Here is a 20,988-nt window from a genome sequence, read left to right on the forward strand (position 1 = left end):
GGACACTTCTCGCCCTCAATGGTCGCCATCTTGGCTACGTAGCGGAAGGGGAGGAACCACTTTTCAAACTGGAAATGGCAGCCAGGTACGTTGTAACTACGGTGAACATCACCACATTATACAAATGTAAGTTATACATGTGTTTTTTAGCACTAAGCACCACTATACTGTTGTTGGATATAAGCCATCAGTATGTTTTTTGGGTTAATTTAGCAGTCTGTAATGATTTAGTAGCGCGAACAATAACATGAATGCTAACGCTAGCTAATGCTAATTTGCGATCGTCATTTTTCTGGTAAGTGCATAACAGCTGTATTTGATTTGAGACAACACTACCCTGTCAAAATTCATGCACTACGCCAGTAATATATAGTGTACACAGTGTACTACATGAAAGTGTACTAACAGAAGTATGTGATTTGGGACACAGCCTTTGTGATACGTAGCACAACAAGCTAGCAGAACGGCGTCGACAGACTGGCGTCTTCATGCATGCACGGCGGCCTCTTCCTGATACAGAAATACTTTCCATAAGAAAAACAGAGAAAATCACCAGTGTTATCCTTTAATATAGCAAATGTATCATACAATAATACCAAAATGACCAATAACCACATGTCAGTGTGACAGAGTTGCTCAGTTTTAGCATCAGCAGCCACACAGATCTATATTGTGTTCATCATGTCAGGTCGGTCATCAGGTCGGACGCACTGTGCAGCGCTGCCATGGACACTCTCAGATCTGTCCATGAACGTCTGCACAGGAAACAACACAGACATGATGACTCCCATCATGCCGTTCTGCAGCAGTATTGATTCGATTACACTCACAGACATGAGGGAAAAGAGCCGCGGGTATGTCTGGGCCACAGAGGAGGATTCTGGGAAGAGGGTCACATTACAGATGCTGGTTTCTTTTGTCTGAAGCTTTTTGTTTTACAGATGAGTGAATTTCAGTTCATTTTGGTAGAAATAGTCATCAGAACCTTTACTGAAGTAAAAATATCAACATTTTGATGGAATAGTGTCTTAAATATAACAGTATTGTATTCGATTCTAAAGCTAATTATTCAACTGCTTTTTATGTTTTAAGTTTATTTATACAAATCTTTTGTTAAAATTATATTTTTTGAAACATTGTATCAATGCTTGTGTGTACTGTGGGTTTGTGTGGGGTATAAACAGACCATCTGATTGGTCAAATGCATCCTCATTTATCAAAGAAAGAAACAAGTTGTCACCAAAAGATGACAAGATGACGACAAATCTCTCAACTCCTCATTTACTGGATTCAGTGGAAAGTAACTGACTGAGATAAAATTCATCTGTGAGTTGCAGAAGTTTCAGAAATGAAGCTGAACTGTACAAAATAAACCTTCAAATACTGAAAGGTTTTCAAGACAAGCAGGTGTTTTAACCCAGTTTTAGTGTCATTTTCTTTATTTTCTTGTTGGATTATTGACCCAAACTAAAGTTTGTTATAATTTACTCTTTTTTAAACTTACATGTCACAGTTTGTTATTGATTGTTAATAACTTATACATTTAAGGCTTAGTTCACTGTACAATAAATGATGTCCCCCACCTTTACCCCTCCCCTTTTGTTGTCATACTTCATGGGAGAGGTAAGCGACGTTGTGCACTCCTTTTTGAAGTTTGTTTATCAGTTTGGACTTTTTGTACAGCATGGTAACACAATTCTGTTATTTAATTTGTGAGTTAGCGTCACAATTGACCGGAGGAGCCTCTTCCTTACAACACAACGCAAGAGTCAATGGTTACATAGAGATCAGTTTTATTTCCCTGTAATAAAAAAGCCTCATTAAATCCTCTTTGACTCCATGTTGTGAAACGATAAAACATGAAAAATTCCAAGAAGCATGAATACTTTTAATAGGAATTGTATCTCTCTCTCTCTCTCTATCTCTCTCTATATAATAAATATAGCACTGACTGAGGCCAGTTTACATCACAAGTACTTTTACTTAAATAAGATTTTGAATGTCTCAGTACTTCTTCCAGTAGGTTCATCTGATGTGAAGTCACAAACCTTTTGTCTCAGCTGTGATTGGATGTTGCAGCTCTGTGTTCAGTTTGGGTGAAACCAGAGGAGAGGTGAGGCTGGACAGCAGTGTCTAACGCCATCTAGTGGGGCTGCTGGTTAAATACATCGATACACAAAACATAATACCAGGTATTGTGAAAGAGGTGACTCTGTGTCTAAAATAACAAGACCTTCTCCTGGAGGATGTGGAAAGATTTTCTGGGAAATTACAGGAATCCTGAAGGAAAGAAAAGAGAGAAATCTGACAGAACAACTTCCTCACAGCAGCTTCACACACCTGAGAAACACTGGAACGAGACAAGGGGAAGAGAGCAGAGGATTAAATCGATCTCAGTGTCTGTTCTGCTGGAAAAACAACAACTGTTAAAATCCATAAACACAGTCGGCTTTCACAGGTGTGTATAAAATAAAATCAGCTTAAACTATGAACCTGCTCCCCGGAGGATGAACTCTTTAGATTCAAACGACCCTGTGACCTTTCCTCTAACGCCACCCTCAGTACAGACTTCACATTTTTACCTCGACTGCTGTTTTATTCTTCTTCTCTGCCCGATCTATCATCTCAAGACCTCTAAGATTTATCTTGTGACCCTCATAAATCAGGTCAAACCGGCTCCACCTCAAGCAGCTACAACAGTAAAATGCTGCTGATGCATCAACTCATCAATATTAATAATGTACTCTGTTCAACTTATTTAATATATGAGTCACAGCCCAATTTTCTACAAAATTAGTACTTTTACTTTAGTACTTTAAAGCTATAATATGTAATTATTCCACATTAAAATGTCTATAAACAACTAGACCTATGTTATATATGTTGTTGAGTTGTGTACTTACATTATCAAACCCAGAGAAATCTGTAATTTAATCAAAGTAACGGACCGTTTCATTTGGTCGCCTGTCGATGGCGTCATACCTCCTCTACCAAAGAGTAAACACGCACCAGATGCATACGGCGGCGCTGTGTTTGTCCGCTACAATGGCGTCTACCAAAGAGTAACTTACACACATACAAGATAATACATCAGCGTTGTGGTTGTTCCACACAAACTGTTATAAATGGACTTTTATTCAGTTTTAAGCCACATTTTCATGATAAATTTAGGTGGTTTTTAACTATATCTTTTAGCCAGAAGAAGGATTTTAGTCATTGGACGTCTGGATCTTAAGTTATCAGAGAAATAAACTGGACAAACGTTAGCAGCAGCTCGGCTAACAGCCCCTCCAGGAAGTCCGGTGGTCACCAAACATCGGTGGAGAAATATTGATTTTTTTAGGTGAAACAGTTTTAATTAGTATTTTTAAGTATTTTAATCTGTGTGTACGTTTGTTCTGGAGAGGAGGAGACCTCTGCGAATGATGAACACTGGAGTAATCCTATCCCGGAGAAGCTGGTTATTTAACAACGAAGACAACAACTCCCATGATCCCTTGCTACTTCACACCGTCATCACACTCCTTCTTTTGTTATTGTTTTGAATGAGACCCCTAGCAGCTGAAATTACATATTGTGCGTTTAAGTTTATTTAATATATCAGTCACAGCCCAATTTTCTGCAAAATTAGTACTTTTACTTTAGTACTTTAAAGGTGCAGTGTGTAGAATTTAGTGGCATAAATGGAATATAATATTCATAAGTATGTTTAATTAGTGAATAATCAGCTGAAAATAAGAATTTTTGTGTTTTCTTTACCTTAGAATGAATCCTTTATATCTACAGAGATTGCACCGCCGTGTTTCTACAGTAGCCCTCAATGGACAAACCAAACACTGGCTCTAGAGAGAGTCCTTCACATTTTTCATGAGTTTCACAGCCACTGTAGGTTCTCCTACACACTCAGTTTGTTGCAATCTGCAACCTCACCACTAGATGCCACTAAATCCTACACACTGGTCCTTTAAGTACATTTAGCTGGTAATACTTTACTTAAGTAGGAATTTAAATGCAGGATTTTTACTTGTAATTAAGTATTTTTACTTAAATAAAGGATCTGAGTCCTTCTTCCACCACTGGATATTTGTGGATGGTCCTTTAACTCCTCCTGTTTGGCCTCTGCTCAGTGTTTCATACAGCAGAGTGTAGAGGCAGCTGCTTTACAGATTAGTGTTGGTGTTAATGCTGCTGACAGGCTTTAACACTGCAGCAGGCAGGCAGGACCTGCAGGACACCAGCCACCGTCTGTCCATCTGTCACCGCCGCATTCACAACCCTCCTCCTGATGTTATTTATTCTGATGAAGTGTGAGTGTCAAGACTTTTACCTGCACACTGTAACACTGACGAAAGAACCGCTGAACACACAATGAAAGCGTTATTTGTCATGACTTCAAGTCAGAATAGAGTGTCTGATGATTTTCTTCATGTTTGGATCCAAACCAACAATGAACTGATCTACTAACAAGTATTGTGTGTGTGATATATCTTATTCCTCCGTTGTTGTCCAGAAACTATTAAAAACACATCTGTGAGTCACACCGCTGCACTGGATGACATGTTTAATCAGAGTTTCACACAGACATTGTACACAGTCAAAGTACAAAGTCAAGACTTTGTGATATGTAGCACAACAAGCTAGCAGAGCAGCGTCAACAGACCCGCGTCCTCGTGCATGCATGGTGGTCTCTTCCTGACACAGAAATACTTTCACAGAGACTGAAAACTTGACGCTGTTGTTTGTCTTTGGAGCCGTTTCTAAACAAACTAAACCGCTCTCTTGCCACAAACGTGACAATTCTTCCTATTCAGTTCAATTTTATTTATATAGCGCCAAATCACAAGAGAAGTTATCTCAAGGCAGTTTTCACATAGGGCAGGTCTAGACCGTACTCTTTATTTTACAGAGGTTCAACATTCCTCCATGAGCAGCACTTGATGACAGCAAGGAAAAACTTCACTTTAACGGGAAGAAACCTCAAGTAGAACCAAGCTCTAGGTGGGTGGCCATCTGCCTTGACTGGTTGGGTTCTTCCTCTTAAAAATAGTGTGAAATGATGGTGATTCTACAACACAGCTGTATTCTTGTAAGGTGGTAGAGTTGTCTGCTGCACTATTTGTACAGTAGCATCACTCAGGAGCCTCAGTCTCATCTGTGAACTAATGGAGATGATCCAGTGGCTGTTGTTTAGAAGGAAAAACAAGTCAGAAAACACCTCAGCAGTGGTTCCCAACCCCTACTGGATTGGAACATTTGCTGGTGTGATGTCTCTGTGCTGCATCTTTCTTTGTCACACCCACAACAGGATACTTCTTTTGAACTGAAGTAGGTTATCAGTCCGTCAACCAGTGGTGGAAAGTAACTAAGTACATTTACTCAAGTACTGAACTTAAGTACAGTTTTTAGGTACTTGTACTTTACTTGAGTATTTCCATGTGATACTACTTTCTACATTTCAGAGGGAAATATTGTACTTTCTACTCCACTACATTTATTTGACAGCTTTAGTTACTTTTCAGATGAAGATTTGACACAATGGATAATATAACAAGCTTTTAAAATACAACACATTGTTAAAGATGAAACCAGTGGTTTCCAACCTTTTTGGCTTTTGACGTCTTACAAAAAGCAGTGTGTAGTCGGGGTCACATTTCACATGTCTATGAGTTGTTAACAGCTCCACCAAATAGTGATTTTTCCCTCTAAACTTCTCACATGCTTTCATTTCAATAAATGTTCAAATGATCCAATATTTCAGCAAAAATCAAAGATTAGAGAAAAAGTCCAAAAACTGAAAACAGATTTGTGTATCAGAACTTTGTTTTTTCTTCTTTCCTCTCCCATTAATCATCTCACCACCCCTCAGATTTATCTGCTGACCCTTTGGAGGGGCCCCGACCCCTAGGTTGGGAACCACTGGACTAAACTAGCTAACTGTATATAAAGTAGTGTAAACTAGCTCCACCTCCAGCAGCTACAACAGTAACATGCTGCTCTAACACTGATGCTTCACTATTAATAATCTAATGATGTCATATATAATAATATATCAGTCAGAGGGACCAAACCACGACTTTTACTGCTATACTTTAACTACATCAAGCTCATAATACTTATGTACTTTTACTGCAATACTTTAACTACATCAAGCTCATAATACTTATGTACTTTAACCAAAGTAGGATTTTTCATGCAGGAGTATTTTTACATTCCTGTATTGGTACTTTTACTGAAGTAAAGGATCTGAATACTTTTTTAACACCCCCTCTCTATTCTGTTATTATTAATTATGTGGCTCAAAATTTGAGTACTTTATGACTTATTATGACACACAAGGCATCATATGTACAAAATATTTAACATTTTATAAATAATTTATGATGAGAAGCATCTTATTTACATTTTTAAGTCGCCCATCTGGCTCCTCCCCGCGTTACGTCACACTGCACCCACCCCTCCCATTCCCTCCGCAGAGCTGCATTCCTGCTGCCACGTCGGACCGAACCATTCTGTGTTAGCAACGACATTTTCGCCAACTTTAAGTCAAAAACATACATACAACACAGTTTTTGACTTAAAGTAAATATCGAATATTATCCTTCTATGTGTGTGTTCACAGCCGTCACCCCGTCATCCACATTATAGAGGATAGTTATAGAGTTTTCCCAAACCAACATCCCCCTCTCCTCCCTCTTTAAAGTGGTGCGCGCCGTCTCGCTGCCATGTTGGATGTACGCATCGCCGCTGCAGCCGCTGGAGTTTCCGACTGAAAGTTGAGCGTTTATCCGTCTAAAGACACAGAAGGGGTCTTTATTTTTAATTTAACAACATAAAGAAGAGATAAGGTCCTTTCTTAAGCAGGTGCAAGCCCGGGAAACACTCCCCGTCTTCCTTCGCCGCCGCCCTCCAGCCCGGAGTCGGACTCAGCCAGCGGAGATGATCCGGCTGCAGGCCACAAGGACCGGAGCCCGCATGGATTTTGTGTAATTAACAGTGTTTGCTCAGCCCGACCGGGTATTACCACATCGTTTTGGGGTTAATTAGAAGAATTTGGAGCCATGAACAGCCACCCGCCGCCCCGCAGGGCTGCTAACGTCGGCTCCATCCTCTTGACCCCGCAGGAGAACGAATGCCTGTTCGGTTACCTGGGCAGGAAATGCGCCGTAAGTTTCCCTGTTTGTTTACCACCTGCAGGCTCAAAGTATGTGCAGGTCCACTAAGTCAAACACCTTGAGTAAACCACAGTGTGTACTTTTCCTCCCAGTGTACCTCTCTCCACTGATATGAAGCAGTAGAAAGCTCTCCTGACACCGCTGTGGCGTTTAAAACTGCGGCCCGGTGTTACAGCGAAATCTGTGACCCTCCTGTTTAGTGACCTTTCCACTGTATTTTCATTCATATCTGCGTATTTGTTTGGTCTATCTGTCAGCTTATTTTGCATAACATTAGTTTAAAGCCTCAACCAGACGTCTTGACAAACAGATAAAACTTAAAAGCTGCGAACACTCTGAATTTGTCAGTTTTGTATTGTTTATTTCGTTTATGTTCGTTTTTTTTACGTGACTAGCAGTTGGCTCGGTGCCTGGATGGATAAGATGATGGGTGATAGTTGTTGTCACCAAGTATGTAAATCCACTGAAGCTGTTAGAGGCATAACATGCAGGCATGTTTAAGGCAAACATAACACCTGGCTAATTCAAAACCTGAAACCGGTTCCAGGTTCCAGTCTTTTTAACGACCTGTTTATGTAGTATTTGTATCTTTGTTTGGTCTGTTTCTCCGCTTCTTTCGCGTAACATTAGTTTAAAGATCCTCATAAAAAGTCAAAACTTGAAAGCTGAATTGGATGGACAGGAATTTAAACACTTAATAACACTTAAATCCAAACATAAACAACACCAGCACGTTAATAATTTTAATACACTATCCAGAAATTAATAAACTTTTGTCTAAACTAAATTTTTGTTTATATCAGTGACACGTGTGTTGTTTATTTTTTGTAATTCAAACGGCATTAAACCTGTTAATTAGAGCTAATTGATTGTTTGATCAGCAGAACATTAATCCTCAACATTTTTGATGCAGTTAACTAGTTCTAGTCCCTAAAACGTGAATATTTGCAGGTTTTCTTTAACCTGCACTGTTGGCTGCACAAAACTAGCAATGTGAACATGTTTCAGGCTGCAGCTAACGATTGTTGTCATGATCAGTTAATCTGTAGATCATTTTCTGGATTAATCAATTAGTTGTTTGGTCCAGAAAATGGTGAAAAATGTCAATCGCTGTTTCTAAAAGTCCTCAAATGTCTTGTTTTGTCCACAACCCAAAAATATTCAGTTTACTGTCATAAAGGACTAAAGAAACCAGAAAATATTCATATTTGAGAAGCTGGAATTTGGACTTTTCTTCTTTTAAAAAATGACTCAAAACGAATAACAGATTATCAAAATAGTTGGTGATTAATTTAATAGTTGGCATCTAAGATGTATTTATGTAAAGCCACTGAATTTCAAGTAGTTGGACAACATAACATCTGACTAATTCAAAACCTTAAAACATTTCCAGATAGTATTAAAAACTGTCATAACCCTTTTTTTGTGACCACCAGTTAGAAATGTCCAAACGTTGTCATCTGTCAAACTGTTCCTAGTGCAGCGTTTCCTTCTACTTCATCAAGGAAGGTTGTGTATTTCCTTGACATATGTTGATAGGACAGGAAACTGTGGGACTCTTGTCCTCAGCATTTATCAAGTTCAAGCTTTCAGCAGCTGTCACGGAGGCCACTTCAGGGCCACTTCAGCTACTAAACACGACTAAACAGAAAACAGGACTCTTCAATCTTTTAACTGTAAATCAGTTCCTGGAGACTGAAAAGCACCAGGATGTTGTTTCACTGATTGAGACTTTTATCCTCATGCAAATAAGCACTAAAACATAACTACCTCACAAAACTCTTAGATAGGAACATAAACTTACAACACGTCCAGACTGCAGTTAAATCCGATCTATTTGAGATCTGTTTCGTGGGACTTTTTGATGCGGTGAGGTCGACACACACACGGATGGCTCAGCAGGTTTTAATGTCAGCAGCTGAGCCTGCAGAGTCTGTAACTGTAAGAAGCAAGCTGCATGTTGGGTAAAAAAAAACACCTGAGCTCAGCGGACAGAGCGATCAATTAAAGTCACCGCAGACTGATTATGTAGATTTGACCAGTAGGACTGAATGTAAAACCACAGCAGCTTTAACTGGTTCAGATGAAATGTGTCCACAGCACAGAGAATCTAAAAATGTCAAATATCTGATTCTGTGTCACATTCATAATATTGTTGACATTCTTTGATCAGATAATTTTCTGATTTAAATGATAATTTTGACATTTATTTAGACAGCGTGCTCGGAGAACATAAAACAGGGTTTTGCACAAATTAAATATTAAATTATACAACTTTTTTATAACTTTGGTTTTGCATTTATCACAAAATAGTTTGCATTAAACATAAAAACATGATGTAACAGCAGATTGTGCTGCTACAGTGTTTTGTTCTACATCACCGTGTGTCTATTAGGGCTGCAACTAATGATTATTTTAATTATCAATTAATCTGCTAATTATTTTCTCGATTAATTGATTACTTGTTTGGTTCATAAAATGTCAGAAATGCTGAAAAATGTCAATAAGACGTCTTCAAATTGTTTGTTTTGTTCATAACTCAACGATATTCAGTTTACTGTCATAAAAGCACCAAAGAAACCAGAAAATATTCACATTTAAGAAGCTGCAATCGGAGAATTTGACTTTTTTTTTTTCATAAAAACATTATTCAAAATCAATAATCAATTGTTAAAATAGTTGGAGATTAATTTAGTCGTTTGCAACTAATCAATTAATCAACTAATCGTTAAGTTTTCTTGTTTTCATTCATGATTATTGTTGCTGCATATCTGTAGTTTTGCTCTTTAACCTCCAATCCTTCTGAAACTGTAACTTTATAATAAATTAATATAAATGAGCTTTAAATCACAGACTCTCTGTCTGCAAGTGTATCTCACTAGTTCTCTGTCACACTCAGGACGAGCTGCAGCTGTTAAAGTGACGTGTAATTTAATCCAGCGTCGTTTCGGTCACTAGAGTTCGTCTCAGATAAACAGTCGACTTCATCTCATCCTCAATACAAACACACAGATGGAGGTTTATTTCACAAAGCAGGATTAGAAAGTTACACAAATATATCTGTGACAATATTAAAAGCTGAATCTGATGATGCAGGTTTGAATCTGCAAATCAAAACTTCAAACATCTTCTATCATCGTTTGTTCAACGTTATGACAGTTTCAGAAGATATTAGATCAGATTAGATCTTCCTAAAGTTCTCTGTCTAATTTGTTAATCCAGCTTTGTGGAGCCGATCTGTGGGGGGTTCATCTGGAGGCAGATTACAGGAGAAGTTTTGGGGGAAGCACTGAATTAGACAGTTTTGATTTATGACTGACAGATATTAGTTAGTTAGTTAGTTTGTTTCTGAACCATGAACAGATTATTAGGATTTAAATGTTCCTGCTCTGACAGTTTAGTTTCACTGCAGATCAAAAATCCTGCTTTTGTTAAAAGTGTTTAGCAGGAGACACTAATTAAGATTCATAATCAGTCCCATAAGGATCAATTTAAGACAACATTGACAGTTTATTACAATAAACTCTGTTACTACAAACTGCCATCAGCTGCTTCTGTCTAAAAATCAACTTGTAAAGATTCATTTATTATTTTCTCCATCAATTAATCTGCAGAGTCTTAATTCATTTTAGAAAACTGTGAAGAATACATGTTTATAATTTTCAAAGCGAATGTCTTCGTTTGTCTTGTTTTGCTCAACTAACAAAACCCAAAGAAAATTAGATTATTATCATATTTCACAGAGAATAAAGCATGAAATCATCACGTTTGAGAACATGTTTGCTTATTTTTTCTGTGGATTGAATGAATCGTCGCAGCTCTACGGGACGTTTTTGAAAACTCGTCTCGGTGCTGAGATTTGAAAGTGAAGTCTTGACCTTTACAGCAAGACTGTCAACAGCAGTTGACAAAACAACCGCACCAGGAGATGAGGGGACGCCGTGGTCACGTTGTTTTTGTCAACAGCCGCCGCTTACCAAGGTCAAGAATGAGCTTGAAAGGCCTGCACACCCTCACAGGACACAGACATGAGGTCTGAGACTTCATGTACCAATAATAATTAGAAATATGAGCATGAGGGAGGTGTTCTTTTGTTTATTATTGTTATTATGATGTAACACTGATCATCAGGAAAACCTCATTAAGATTAAAAAAGCAGGAGTGTCATGACCAAGACAGGCTGCCAAGACAGGCAGCGACATAAAGTTTCAGACAAACAACATTAAAAACAACTAAAGCCTGAACCGCCTCCCTCAGCTGTGTGTGTGTGTGTGTGTGTGTGTCTGTGTCTGTGTGTGTGTGTGTGCGCGTGTGTGTGTGTGTGTGTGCGTGTGTGTGCGTGTGTGTGTGTGTGTGTGTGTGTGTGCGTGTGTGTGTGTGCGTGTGCGTGGAACCTCTTGCTTTGCATGTCGGCGTGCTGCGGCGGCGTGTCATCTGGAGTTTCAGCGTTGAGCCTATTTTCTCTGCGTGAAGCGAACAGTTCTCACATTGACATCAAACCAGCAACATTACGTCATCTGTCGAATATGTCAGACATGAAAAACATACGAGCACACTTTCCTGTCTAAACTAAATATAAATTAAATGTATAGACAGACGGTAGCGACGGCGTGTGTGTCGACTGCAGCGGTTCAGGGAGGTCGCCGACACACACAGGTGAAGGTAGGCGGTGTGAGTCGGGCGTAATACAGACAGATCTATCACAGCCTATCGTTAGTCAATAAAAATAATACAATAAGAATAAAATTATAATATGAGCGATAATAGAAATACAACCAGAAACAGTTTGAGGTGTTAAAAACCTCCCAGTGACCCCAGTGACCCCACTGACACTGACACTGGCAGATAGATGATGATGCAGCAAAGCTTTAAACCTGCCCAGTGAAACCAGTGACTGTAACTCATTTTATAGTAGGTTCCCAGTACAAGGAGCAACATACATAAAAGTTATTTCACTACACTCTGTTAAAACCTTACGTACAGTTGTAACAGGAAATGCTGATCACTCAATAAACACACAGAGAGAGGATTTAAATAATGTGATCAAATAATATAATCAGAAGTATAAAACATCATAGTTCTCTTTACTTTGTCTGAGAAGTTGGTTCTTAACCCTTAAATATTACTGTACAGAACTTAAAACATCTGTTTACTAACCTTACAGGTCAGCAACCCTCAGATAGAAACACAAGTCAAAAGTTCAACTAACCGAGGAAGAGTCTGTCTTCACCACCATATATGACATTATGACATTATGACATTATTACTGTATCAAATTAAGGACAAACTGCACTATCCCATAAAAGCTTATCAGATTTACACATAAACATCTACGTAACTAGTTTATCTTTTATCACTGGCTCAGATAAAAGTACAACAGAATAAACTGTTCAACTCATCTTCAACAGCAAAGAACTAACAACACACACACACACACACACTAACACTAAACTGAACTTCAACACCATCTGAAACATGTATGATTATATACAATAAATACATCAAATGATAAACTATTATTCACTTTTCTTTCACATAGTCAACAACATGAACTCTGTGAGCAAAGAGCATAATTGTTTGCAACTTTCCTTTTCATGTACATACATAGATACGCTGCTGACGGCTGAATAACAGCTTTATAAATAAAATAATACCAAGTTATTTATTTGTCAATCAAGCACTGAGACGAGGTCTAATCAGGCAAAACGGGTCAAAACGGGGCCGTGAGAGTGAATCTTTAAACTGCTTTAAGTCTTCAGTAAAATGGAAAACCGATGATGAGGATCATGTGATATGACTGAAAGCTGCAGAACAGCCACTGAGCGGGGGGTCTTGCGCTGCGGTCGCTCCGTCATCTTCTTCTTCTTCTTCGTCTCCTCGGCGGAGCTTTTTGAAGGACAGTTTGACATGAGAGACTCGTCGTCGTCGGCGGCGGCTCTACTGAACCACGAGGTCACAAAACATCTCCAGAGAACAAACGAGCGTCTGTTGTGAACAGGAAGTGGATTTGTTCATTTTGCTGCTGAGCGTCGGCTGTTCAGCGGCCGACTCACAAACATCAGAATTACTGGGTTTTTTTTGATGCAAAACCAGTCAGATGATTCCTGTAAATAACCAGTATCACATGAAGCAATAACAGAACTTATATAAAAAGGCTAAAAGTGACTAAATGTTGACTCATCAATTTATAGCAAGTTCTAGTCTCTGTAAATGGATTTTTTTCCTTAAATTAACTGAAATTTGTGATTATTGTGATCATTATTTTATTATATTTTGTCCACAACTCAAAGATCTTCAGTTTAATATCAGAGAGGACTAAATAAACCAGAAAATATTCACATTTGATGAGTGGGAATCAGCGATTTTGGAGATCTTTTTCTTAAAAAATGACTTAAAACGATTAATAGATCATTGGAAAAGTTGGCGATTTAATTTTGTGGCGATGGACTAACCTTTACAGCTCTAGTTTAATAGTTTATATTTGGTTTGACATCTTAAAATGTCTCATTTTGTCCCACAAACCGTCCAAAACCCAGAATATTTGGTTTATAATGAAAAGCAGCAAAATCTTCACATTACAGAAGCTAAAAGTATTAAATGATTTGGTTTGATAGATTTGAAACAATCAATCTAACATCTTCTGTCAACCTACAGACGGACGATCTGATCAATAATTTCAACACGTTAAACCAGCGTCTGTCTAGAAGGCAGGAATCAATCTAAAAAGTGATCATGTGACAGTGACGTCGTTAGTGAGCCGTTATCAGACGCTAACGTGCTCGCAGAGACTCGGCGTGTCTTCATGTTTATAACTGAAGACTTTCCCTGGGTGAGAATTTACACAGCCCTACTAAATGAGGCTTTTAAACGGCTGACCTTTGACCTTTCCTGTGTGATGCTGAGCAGTGATTTTCATGGTGAAAAGTGTTTCCTGCTGCTCTTCTGACCCGCTCTCATAAATCACAGAGGAGGAAACCGGCCCTAGTGGCATTTCCTCTTTCCTTCCCCACAGCGGGGCTGGAGTTACTGTCTGCCACAGAGGATTTAACGCTGTACGACCTCTGAACAAACCTCAAAAACCACAAAACAGCAGCTGCACTTTGCTTCCTGTCCTGCAGAAATGAAGCTTCAACACTGTTGGATAAATGAACATTTTACAGCAAGACAACGATCCTAAACACTGAGACACGGAGACCAAAAGAGGTTTTTAGAGCCCAGTAATGGTTTTCTTTGACCGTCAGTCACATGACCTCAGTCCATTACAGCCTGCAGTAGGTGATGTTACTGTGTCAGCTGCAACACAACACGCTGCTGGACAGAAAGCTGCAGAAACACCCTGAAGCAGCTGTTTACTGCCGCTGACGTGTCGACGCTGCTGCTGCGCCAGAATATGCCAATAAAAATCATAAAATCCTCTCAGTAAACTGGCGGCCATGATGATGACGATGATGATGATGATGATGATGATGCAGTGAACAGAATATTAATTTTGCTTTAAGTTTGTTTTAGTTACAGATTAGATTTTAGTTAATTTCAGCCTCATATTTAAACTCCACATCAGTGCAGATGATGTTTCTCTGCTCTCATTTATACAGACAGACAGTTGAGGATGCGTTCAATGGCTCTGGGCGGCTCGTAAATTTAATTTGCATCACTAAAAGAAAACTGATAAACGCCACAAATGTTGTTAAATCACTCGTATGTGTTTCTGATGTGTTTCAGTACAAAATCAAGACAACAAATGACTCAAAAAACAGACGTTTAGCATCCTTGAAATAATGTCAAACGTCATTTTATTTCATTCTTCACATTGAGAATCCGCCGTGTAGACATTTGCATGTGTGACTCATAATCTGATTTTCAAAAGGTCTCAATATTGCCCCAATGACCTGCTCTTGTTTCTCACCCGGGTTCAGCAGGTGTGTCGTTATCTGCCGTTCTTTTATCGCTGCTTAAATGTTTTGCATCGTGTAGATTTCCTCTTCCTCTTCCTTGTTTCCTGCTCTGTCAGATGTGATTATAAAATCCGGACGTGTCACAGAGAGGGGAGATCACGGCCTGGTAGCTGAAATCCTCCTAATGGAGCATCTTGATTTTTTAATGAGCCTTAAAGCAGCTGATGATGATGATGATGATGATGATGATGATGATGATGATGGCCGTCATGTCCTCTGTCTGGTCTTCAGACTCTGTGTTCGGCGGTGGTCCAGGTCTACATGGCCGAGAGGAGCTGCAGCTGGGTGAAGAGATGTTGTGGAGTCGCCTGTCTGGTCAAAGACAACCCACAGAGGTCCTACTTCATCAGAGTGTTTGACATCAAGGTGAGAGACACCAAACATCTGTAAAGTTTTAAAGAAGATATATATATATATAAATAATGCTTTTTGTGATTGTCTGTTATTTATATGCTGTTATCTTTTTATTTTCTTTAGCAGTCAAATATTGAAATACACACAAATAATATATAAATACAGTCAAATGATCCCAAAAAGGACGTAGAACAACATAAAAGGCACAGGACCAAAAGAAATAAGAATCATATATGAGAAAAAAAGAAATAAGACAGCTGAGGAAAATATATAAATAAATAAATAAAGATTAGAGCTTTACATAAGAGAGTTCTGAGTATTAAGACAGCAGTCGGACACATGCAGGAGACTAGTTGGGGATTTAAAACGTTTGCGTTTGTGGATATAAACTTTAACCATCAAAATATTAAAGTTGACAATAAATGAAACTGTTCTTGTGTCTGAAAAATACCATCAAATACATCATATGAAGTAAAAATATAAGGCTGTAAGGCTGCTACTATAGTTTGTTTATATAACCTCCGGAGCTGCAGGAAGCTTCCTGAAGCTGACCAATCAGAACAGAGCGGGCTCATCAGGAGGGCGGGGCTTAAAGAGACAGGAGCTAAAACTTCCTGTTTCAGACAGAGGCTGAACTGAGGGGCTGCATAAAGGACCAGTAGAAGATAAATAAGGAGTTTTTAACTGGAAATCATACAAATATATTCCAGTAGAGACCCAGAATATAAACATAGAGCTGAATATATCCTCTTTAACTAAACACCAGAGGATATTTGAATGAATCAATATTGATATCAGCCTCAAATCCACTTTTCTCTATGTAGCTTAGAGTGAATCTTTTTTCTAAAACTGATCTACTCAATGAAAAACTGCAGATTGTTCCTCAAATGTCTGTCAGTCAGTAAGGTTGTGATACAGTATCATCGTATATATAATAATCACCATTTAAATGAGGTCTGCTTGGGTAAAAATAACAAACCTTTCCATTAAATCTGTTCACGTTTCTCTCTTTGTCTTTCAAACTGCCTCTACAGTATGTGGACTGTTGTCTGACTGCATCCAAACACTGCAGACAGTCACTGTGGAAGTTAATACGGTGGCATAAAGATGATGTTCAATCAGTGTGTGTGCGTGAACCGCCGGTGGATCAAAGTGAATCACCAGCAGCTGTAAAAACTGTTTACTGTCTGACGCTCATTCAGGCTCTGAAATCCATCTGGATTATAAACAGTCTGACAGAATATTTAGTCTGTTTGATTCAGTCTATTTCCATCAAAATCAACCTGTAGACTCTGAAAACCTGCTGCAGACAGATGATCCATCACAGCAGTGTGTTTCTGTAGACGGGTATATAGCAGATGGGAGCAGAAAGTGTTTTGATAACTCTCCTCTTTGCTGTTGCGTTCAGGGACACTCGACATCCAATTAGAGCCGCAACAATTAGCCAATTAATCTGTTAGCTGCTCCAGAGAAATTTAATTAGCTAAACTGTAAAACAGAGCTTCTGGAAAGTGAGAATTTACTGCTTTTCCTTTTCTTACATCATAGTAAACTGAATATCTAGACAAACGAGAAATTATGAAATAATTGTTTGTTGCATCCCGTCATTAAGTATTTGAGTGTTTTGCACACGACGCCCCGAATATAACGAGCTCTCTAATCAGGAAATCAAATCAAAAGTGCAACCGCTTGGATAGATGTTGTGAAAAGGACAGTTGTGTGAATTTTGATGGTTTCTCACTTTAAAAAGAAGAAAACATTGATTTTCATTGAAAGGAACAGAGAGGAAGGAAATCGATGTGAAACCAGCAGGTCTGCTTTTAAATGAACAGTGCAGGTGATTTAATATTCAGTGTAGAGTCACAGGTGTTTTCCTTCTAAACTTCAAGGAGAATTCACTGATATTTCTCTCTCTGTGTGTGTCTGATGTTTTTTTGCAGGAAGGGAAAACCATGTTTGAACAGGAACTGTACCACAACTTCTCCATCAGCAGCTCCAGATCCTACTTCATCTCGTTTGCAGGAGATGTAAGTACGCAGCTCTCACTGATGATAATCACCTCGTGTGTTTACAGTCGAATATTCACGGTAGAGCTCTTACACTCCGCCTGCTTTACACACACACGCAGTAATGTGAAGCAGCTGCAGGCTTCCAGGGATGTGTCTGCGCTTTTTAAAGATGTTAAAAGTAAAAAAAAAAAGCAGAAATAAAACAAAGCAACAAGGCTGAACTAAGCAGAAACACAGATCCGAGCAGCATTTTATTCCTACAAAACATATGTGAAGCTCTCGTCTCTCAACTGTAGAGCTGCAACGATCAGTCGATTAATCAGTTAGTTGTCAACGATTAAATTAATCGGCAGATATTTTGATAATCTATTAATCGTTTTCAGTCTTTTTTTTTAAGAAGAAAATGTCCAAATTCTCTGATTCCTGCTTCTTAAAGCTATAATATGTAATTATTCCACATTAAAATGTCTATAAACAACTAGACCCATGTTATATATGTTGTTGAGTTGTGTATTTACATTTTCAAACTCAGAGAAATCTGTAATTTAATCAAAGTAACGGACCGTTTCATTTGGTCGCCTGTCGATGACGTCATACCTCCTCTACCAAAGAGTAAACACGCACCAGATGCATACGGCGGCGCTGTGTTTGTCCGCTACAATGGCGTCTACCAAAGAGTAACTTACACACATACAAGATAATACATCGGCGTTGTGGTTGTTCCACACAAACTGTTATAAATGGACTTTTATTCAGTTTTAAGACACATTTTCATGATAAATTTAGGTCGTTTTTAACTATATCTTTTAGCCGGAAGAAGGATTTTAGTCATTGGACGTCTGGATCTTAAGTTATCAGAGAAATAAACTGGACAAACGTTAGCAGCAGCTCGGCTAACAGCCCCTCCAGGAAGTCCGGTGGTCACCAAACATCGTGAAACAGCTTTAATTAATATTTTTAACGATTTTAATCTGCGTGTACATTTGTTCTGGAGAGGAGGAGACCTCTGTGGATGATGAACACTGGAGTAATCCTATCCCGGTGACGCTGGTTGTTTAACAATGAAGACAACAACTCCCATGATCCCTTGCTACTTCACACCGTCATCACACTCCGTCTGTTGTTATTGTTTTGATTGAGACCCCTAGCAGCTGAAATTACATATTGTGCGTTTAAATGTGAATATTTTCTGGTTTCTTTAGTCTCTATGACAGTAAACTGAAGATCTTTAAATTGTGGACAAAACAAAACATTTGATGACATCGTCTGAGACGATAAAGTGAACCAACAGTATAAATAACCCCAGACAGTGCCTGATGATGATGCATTTAGATTTTCAAAATAAGATGTCAGGTTTAGAAGTACTTAAATTCTGGTCCATCTGTCCTGCTTACTGCTTTGCTATAATCTCTCTGTTGAATACTTCTTATTTAAAGAAGAAGAACATTTTATTAATCTGTGGTCTTCCTCCTCTTCATCTCAGGCCTGTCAGGTCGGTCTGAACTTTGCCAGCGAGGAAGAAGCCAAACGATTCCGAGTCGCCATCAACGACCTGCTCAACCGACGGCAACGTAAAACCGGTGAGTTGTTTCACCGTTTCAGTTTGTTTTCTTCTTTCTCTGCTTCTTCAGCCTGTGATGACCTTTCACCTTTCACACCTTTTAAACCGGACGTCTCACTTCCTCCTCCTCTACTAACAAAACCTGAATCCAGGTCCCAAACCGCTCCACCTCGCTCATGTCTGGCTGTAACAGAGACACGCAACCGATGACTGACTGGGAGAGAAAAGGCTCCTAAACAGTACACCGTTTCTTCTTCGCTGGTTTTCTGTGGCTGAGTTGCTCGTCTGTCCCCCCGCACATGCTCAGTAGGAGGAGAATTACCCGTTTTGGTGTTTTAATGTGGACGGAGGTGTGTGGACAAATGTCATTTCAGAATTTAACCAGCTTAATGTAGAAGCTGTTACTATCAGTAATGAATCTTTCTAAAAAGACTTAATGTTGTAAGTCAGCTGATTGTTTCCTGCTCAGAAAATCCAGATCATATTAAACATGAGAGTCATCAGAGGAAGTAAAAGGCAGCTGTATCAAGTTCACAGTAACTCCTTTATATACAAATATAAAAAATAAAACAACCTGCATCATCCACCTCATCCCTCTGTGATCAGACCAGGTTGTTTTGTTAGATCCAGTTTTGCCGTCAGTCTCTCTCTGGATCATTTTGAACGTAGTGAAGAAATTCGCTTTTTTCTCGCTGGAGGACGTTTGAGGACGTCATCTTGGACTTCGGGAAACCGTGATCGACATTTTTCACCATTTTCTGACATTTTATGGACCAAACAGCTGATTGATTAATTGAGGAAGTATTCGACAGATTGATCGATGATGCAAAGACTCGTTAGTTGCAGCTCTGTTGTTTCGTCCTGTTCTTGTTCATCGTAACATAAAACATTTTCTTTTCTCATCTTGTTCTTGTTGTTCAGTCAAACACAACAAACAAAGCAGCTCTTCTTTTATTTATTTCGAGAGGTTTCCGTCTAATATTCCAGTGTGAAAGTGTTTAAACACCTTTTACATCTAGAATCTTGTGGATGTTGGAGGATGAACAAACCTTCAGATGAGGATGTGGGCTGAGCTTTGGTTTGAGTTTGGGACCGTGTTATTTTCTCTCTCTGCTCCTCTCTGCCGTAGTAAAACCGACTGTGTGCAGTAAAACGTCTGCAGTGAAGCTCCTCTCTGGCTTCCCTCCAGCTGCTCTCAGCATGTCGGCCCTTTTTGAAGTGCACCTCTCAAGCTGAGATGATGACTGAGGGTTCAAAGGCTCCCGGAGCAGCGACACGAGGAGGTTTTTAAGGGTTTATATCAGACACAACTGAGCTTTCAAACCTTTTTTTTTTTTTTTTTTTAAGTCTCCTCTGCTCGAGGCGAAGACTTCCACAGAACTGTGTTTCTGACGTTTTGCCAGCGGCATCGAAGACGTGACGCAGCATGTTTTTCACACTAACTCGACACTTTCTGACTCTTGAACAGCTTCTTCTTCTCTGGTTAAACTTCTAATTATCTTCCATTTTAACGAAGCACAATTTTCCTTTTTTTAATGTTTTTTTTTTAATTCGGATGGTTCTGAAAGTATAACCGTGTTAATTTTTTCTTTTGCAGACAAAAGAGGTGACCCTAAAAATGGTATGTTGAACCCTTAATATTGATCATGCAGATTCAGTTTTGCTTCCCTCTTCAGGCTCACAGCTGTTTGTTTTATTGTCCTTCATCACAAGTTTATATGAATATAAAACAAATTGTTTTAATTTAGTTTTTTAACCAATGTTTGTTCTTTGAAATCAAACAACAAAAATCCAATAACATGAACGTATCCAACGCCCCATGAGCAGAAACAACAAAACCAATAAAACACAAAAAGAACAGAAATTAACAAACCAATCAATAATTATAAGGAACACATGAACTAAGAAATTATCAATCCTACAGTGATTACGTTTAT

General features: G+C 38.8%; 1 protein-coding gene across 2 annotated transcripts in view; it reads left to right on the top strand.

Moving 5' to 3' along the window:
* The first annotated feature begins 6,513 nt into the window (after positions 1-6,513).
* Positions 6,514-20,988, top strand: part of wasla (WASP like actin nucleation promoting factor a) — a 33,613-nt gene continuing 19,138 nt past the window's right edge. Inside the window, exons 1-5 of one of the 2 annotated variants that reach the window (XM_044355638.1) lie at positions 6,519-7,163; positions 15,359-15,493; positions 17,422-17,508; positions 18,974-19,070; positions 20,649-20,672. In XM_044355638.1, the coding sequence (XP_044211573.1) occupies positions 7,059-7,163; positions 15,359-15,493; positions 17,422-17,508; positions 18,974-19,070; positions 20,649-20,672 (448 nt within the window). In that variant the 5' untranslated portion in view covers positions 6,519-7,058. Of the gene's footprint in view, positions 7,164-15,358; positions 15,494-17,421; positions 17,509-18,973; positions 19,071-20,648; positions 20,673-20,988 lie in introns of both variants that reach the window. The other variant, XM_044355639.1, reaches the window with a different exon arrangement.

This window comes from Thunnus albacares, chromosome 7, assembly GCF_914725855.1.
Source record: "Thunnus albacares chromosome 7, fThuAlb1.1, whole genome shotgun sequence".
Taxonomy (NCBI): Eukaryota; Metazoa; Chordata; class Actinopteri; order Scombriformes; family Scombridae; genus Thunnus; species Thunnus albacares.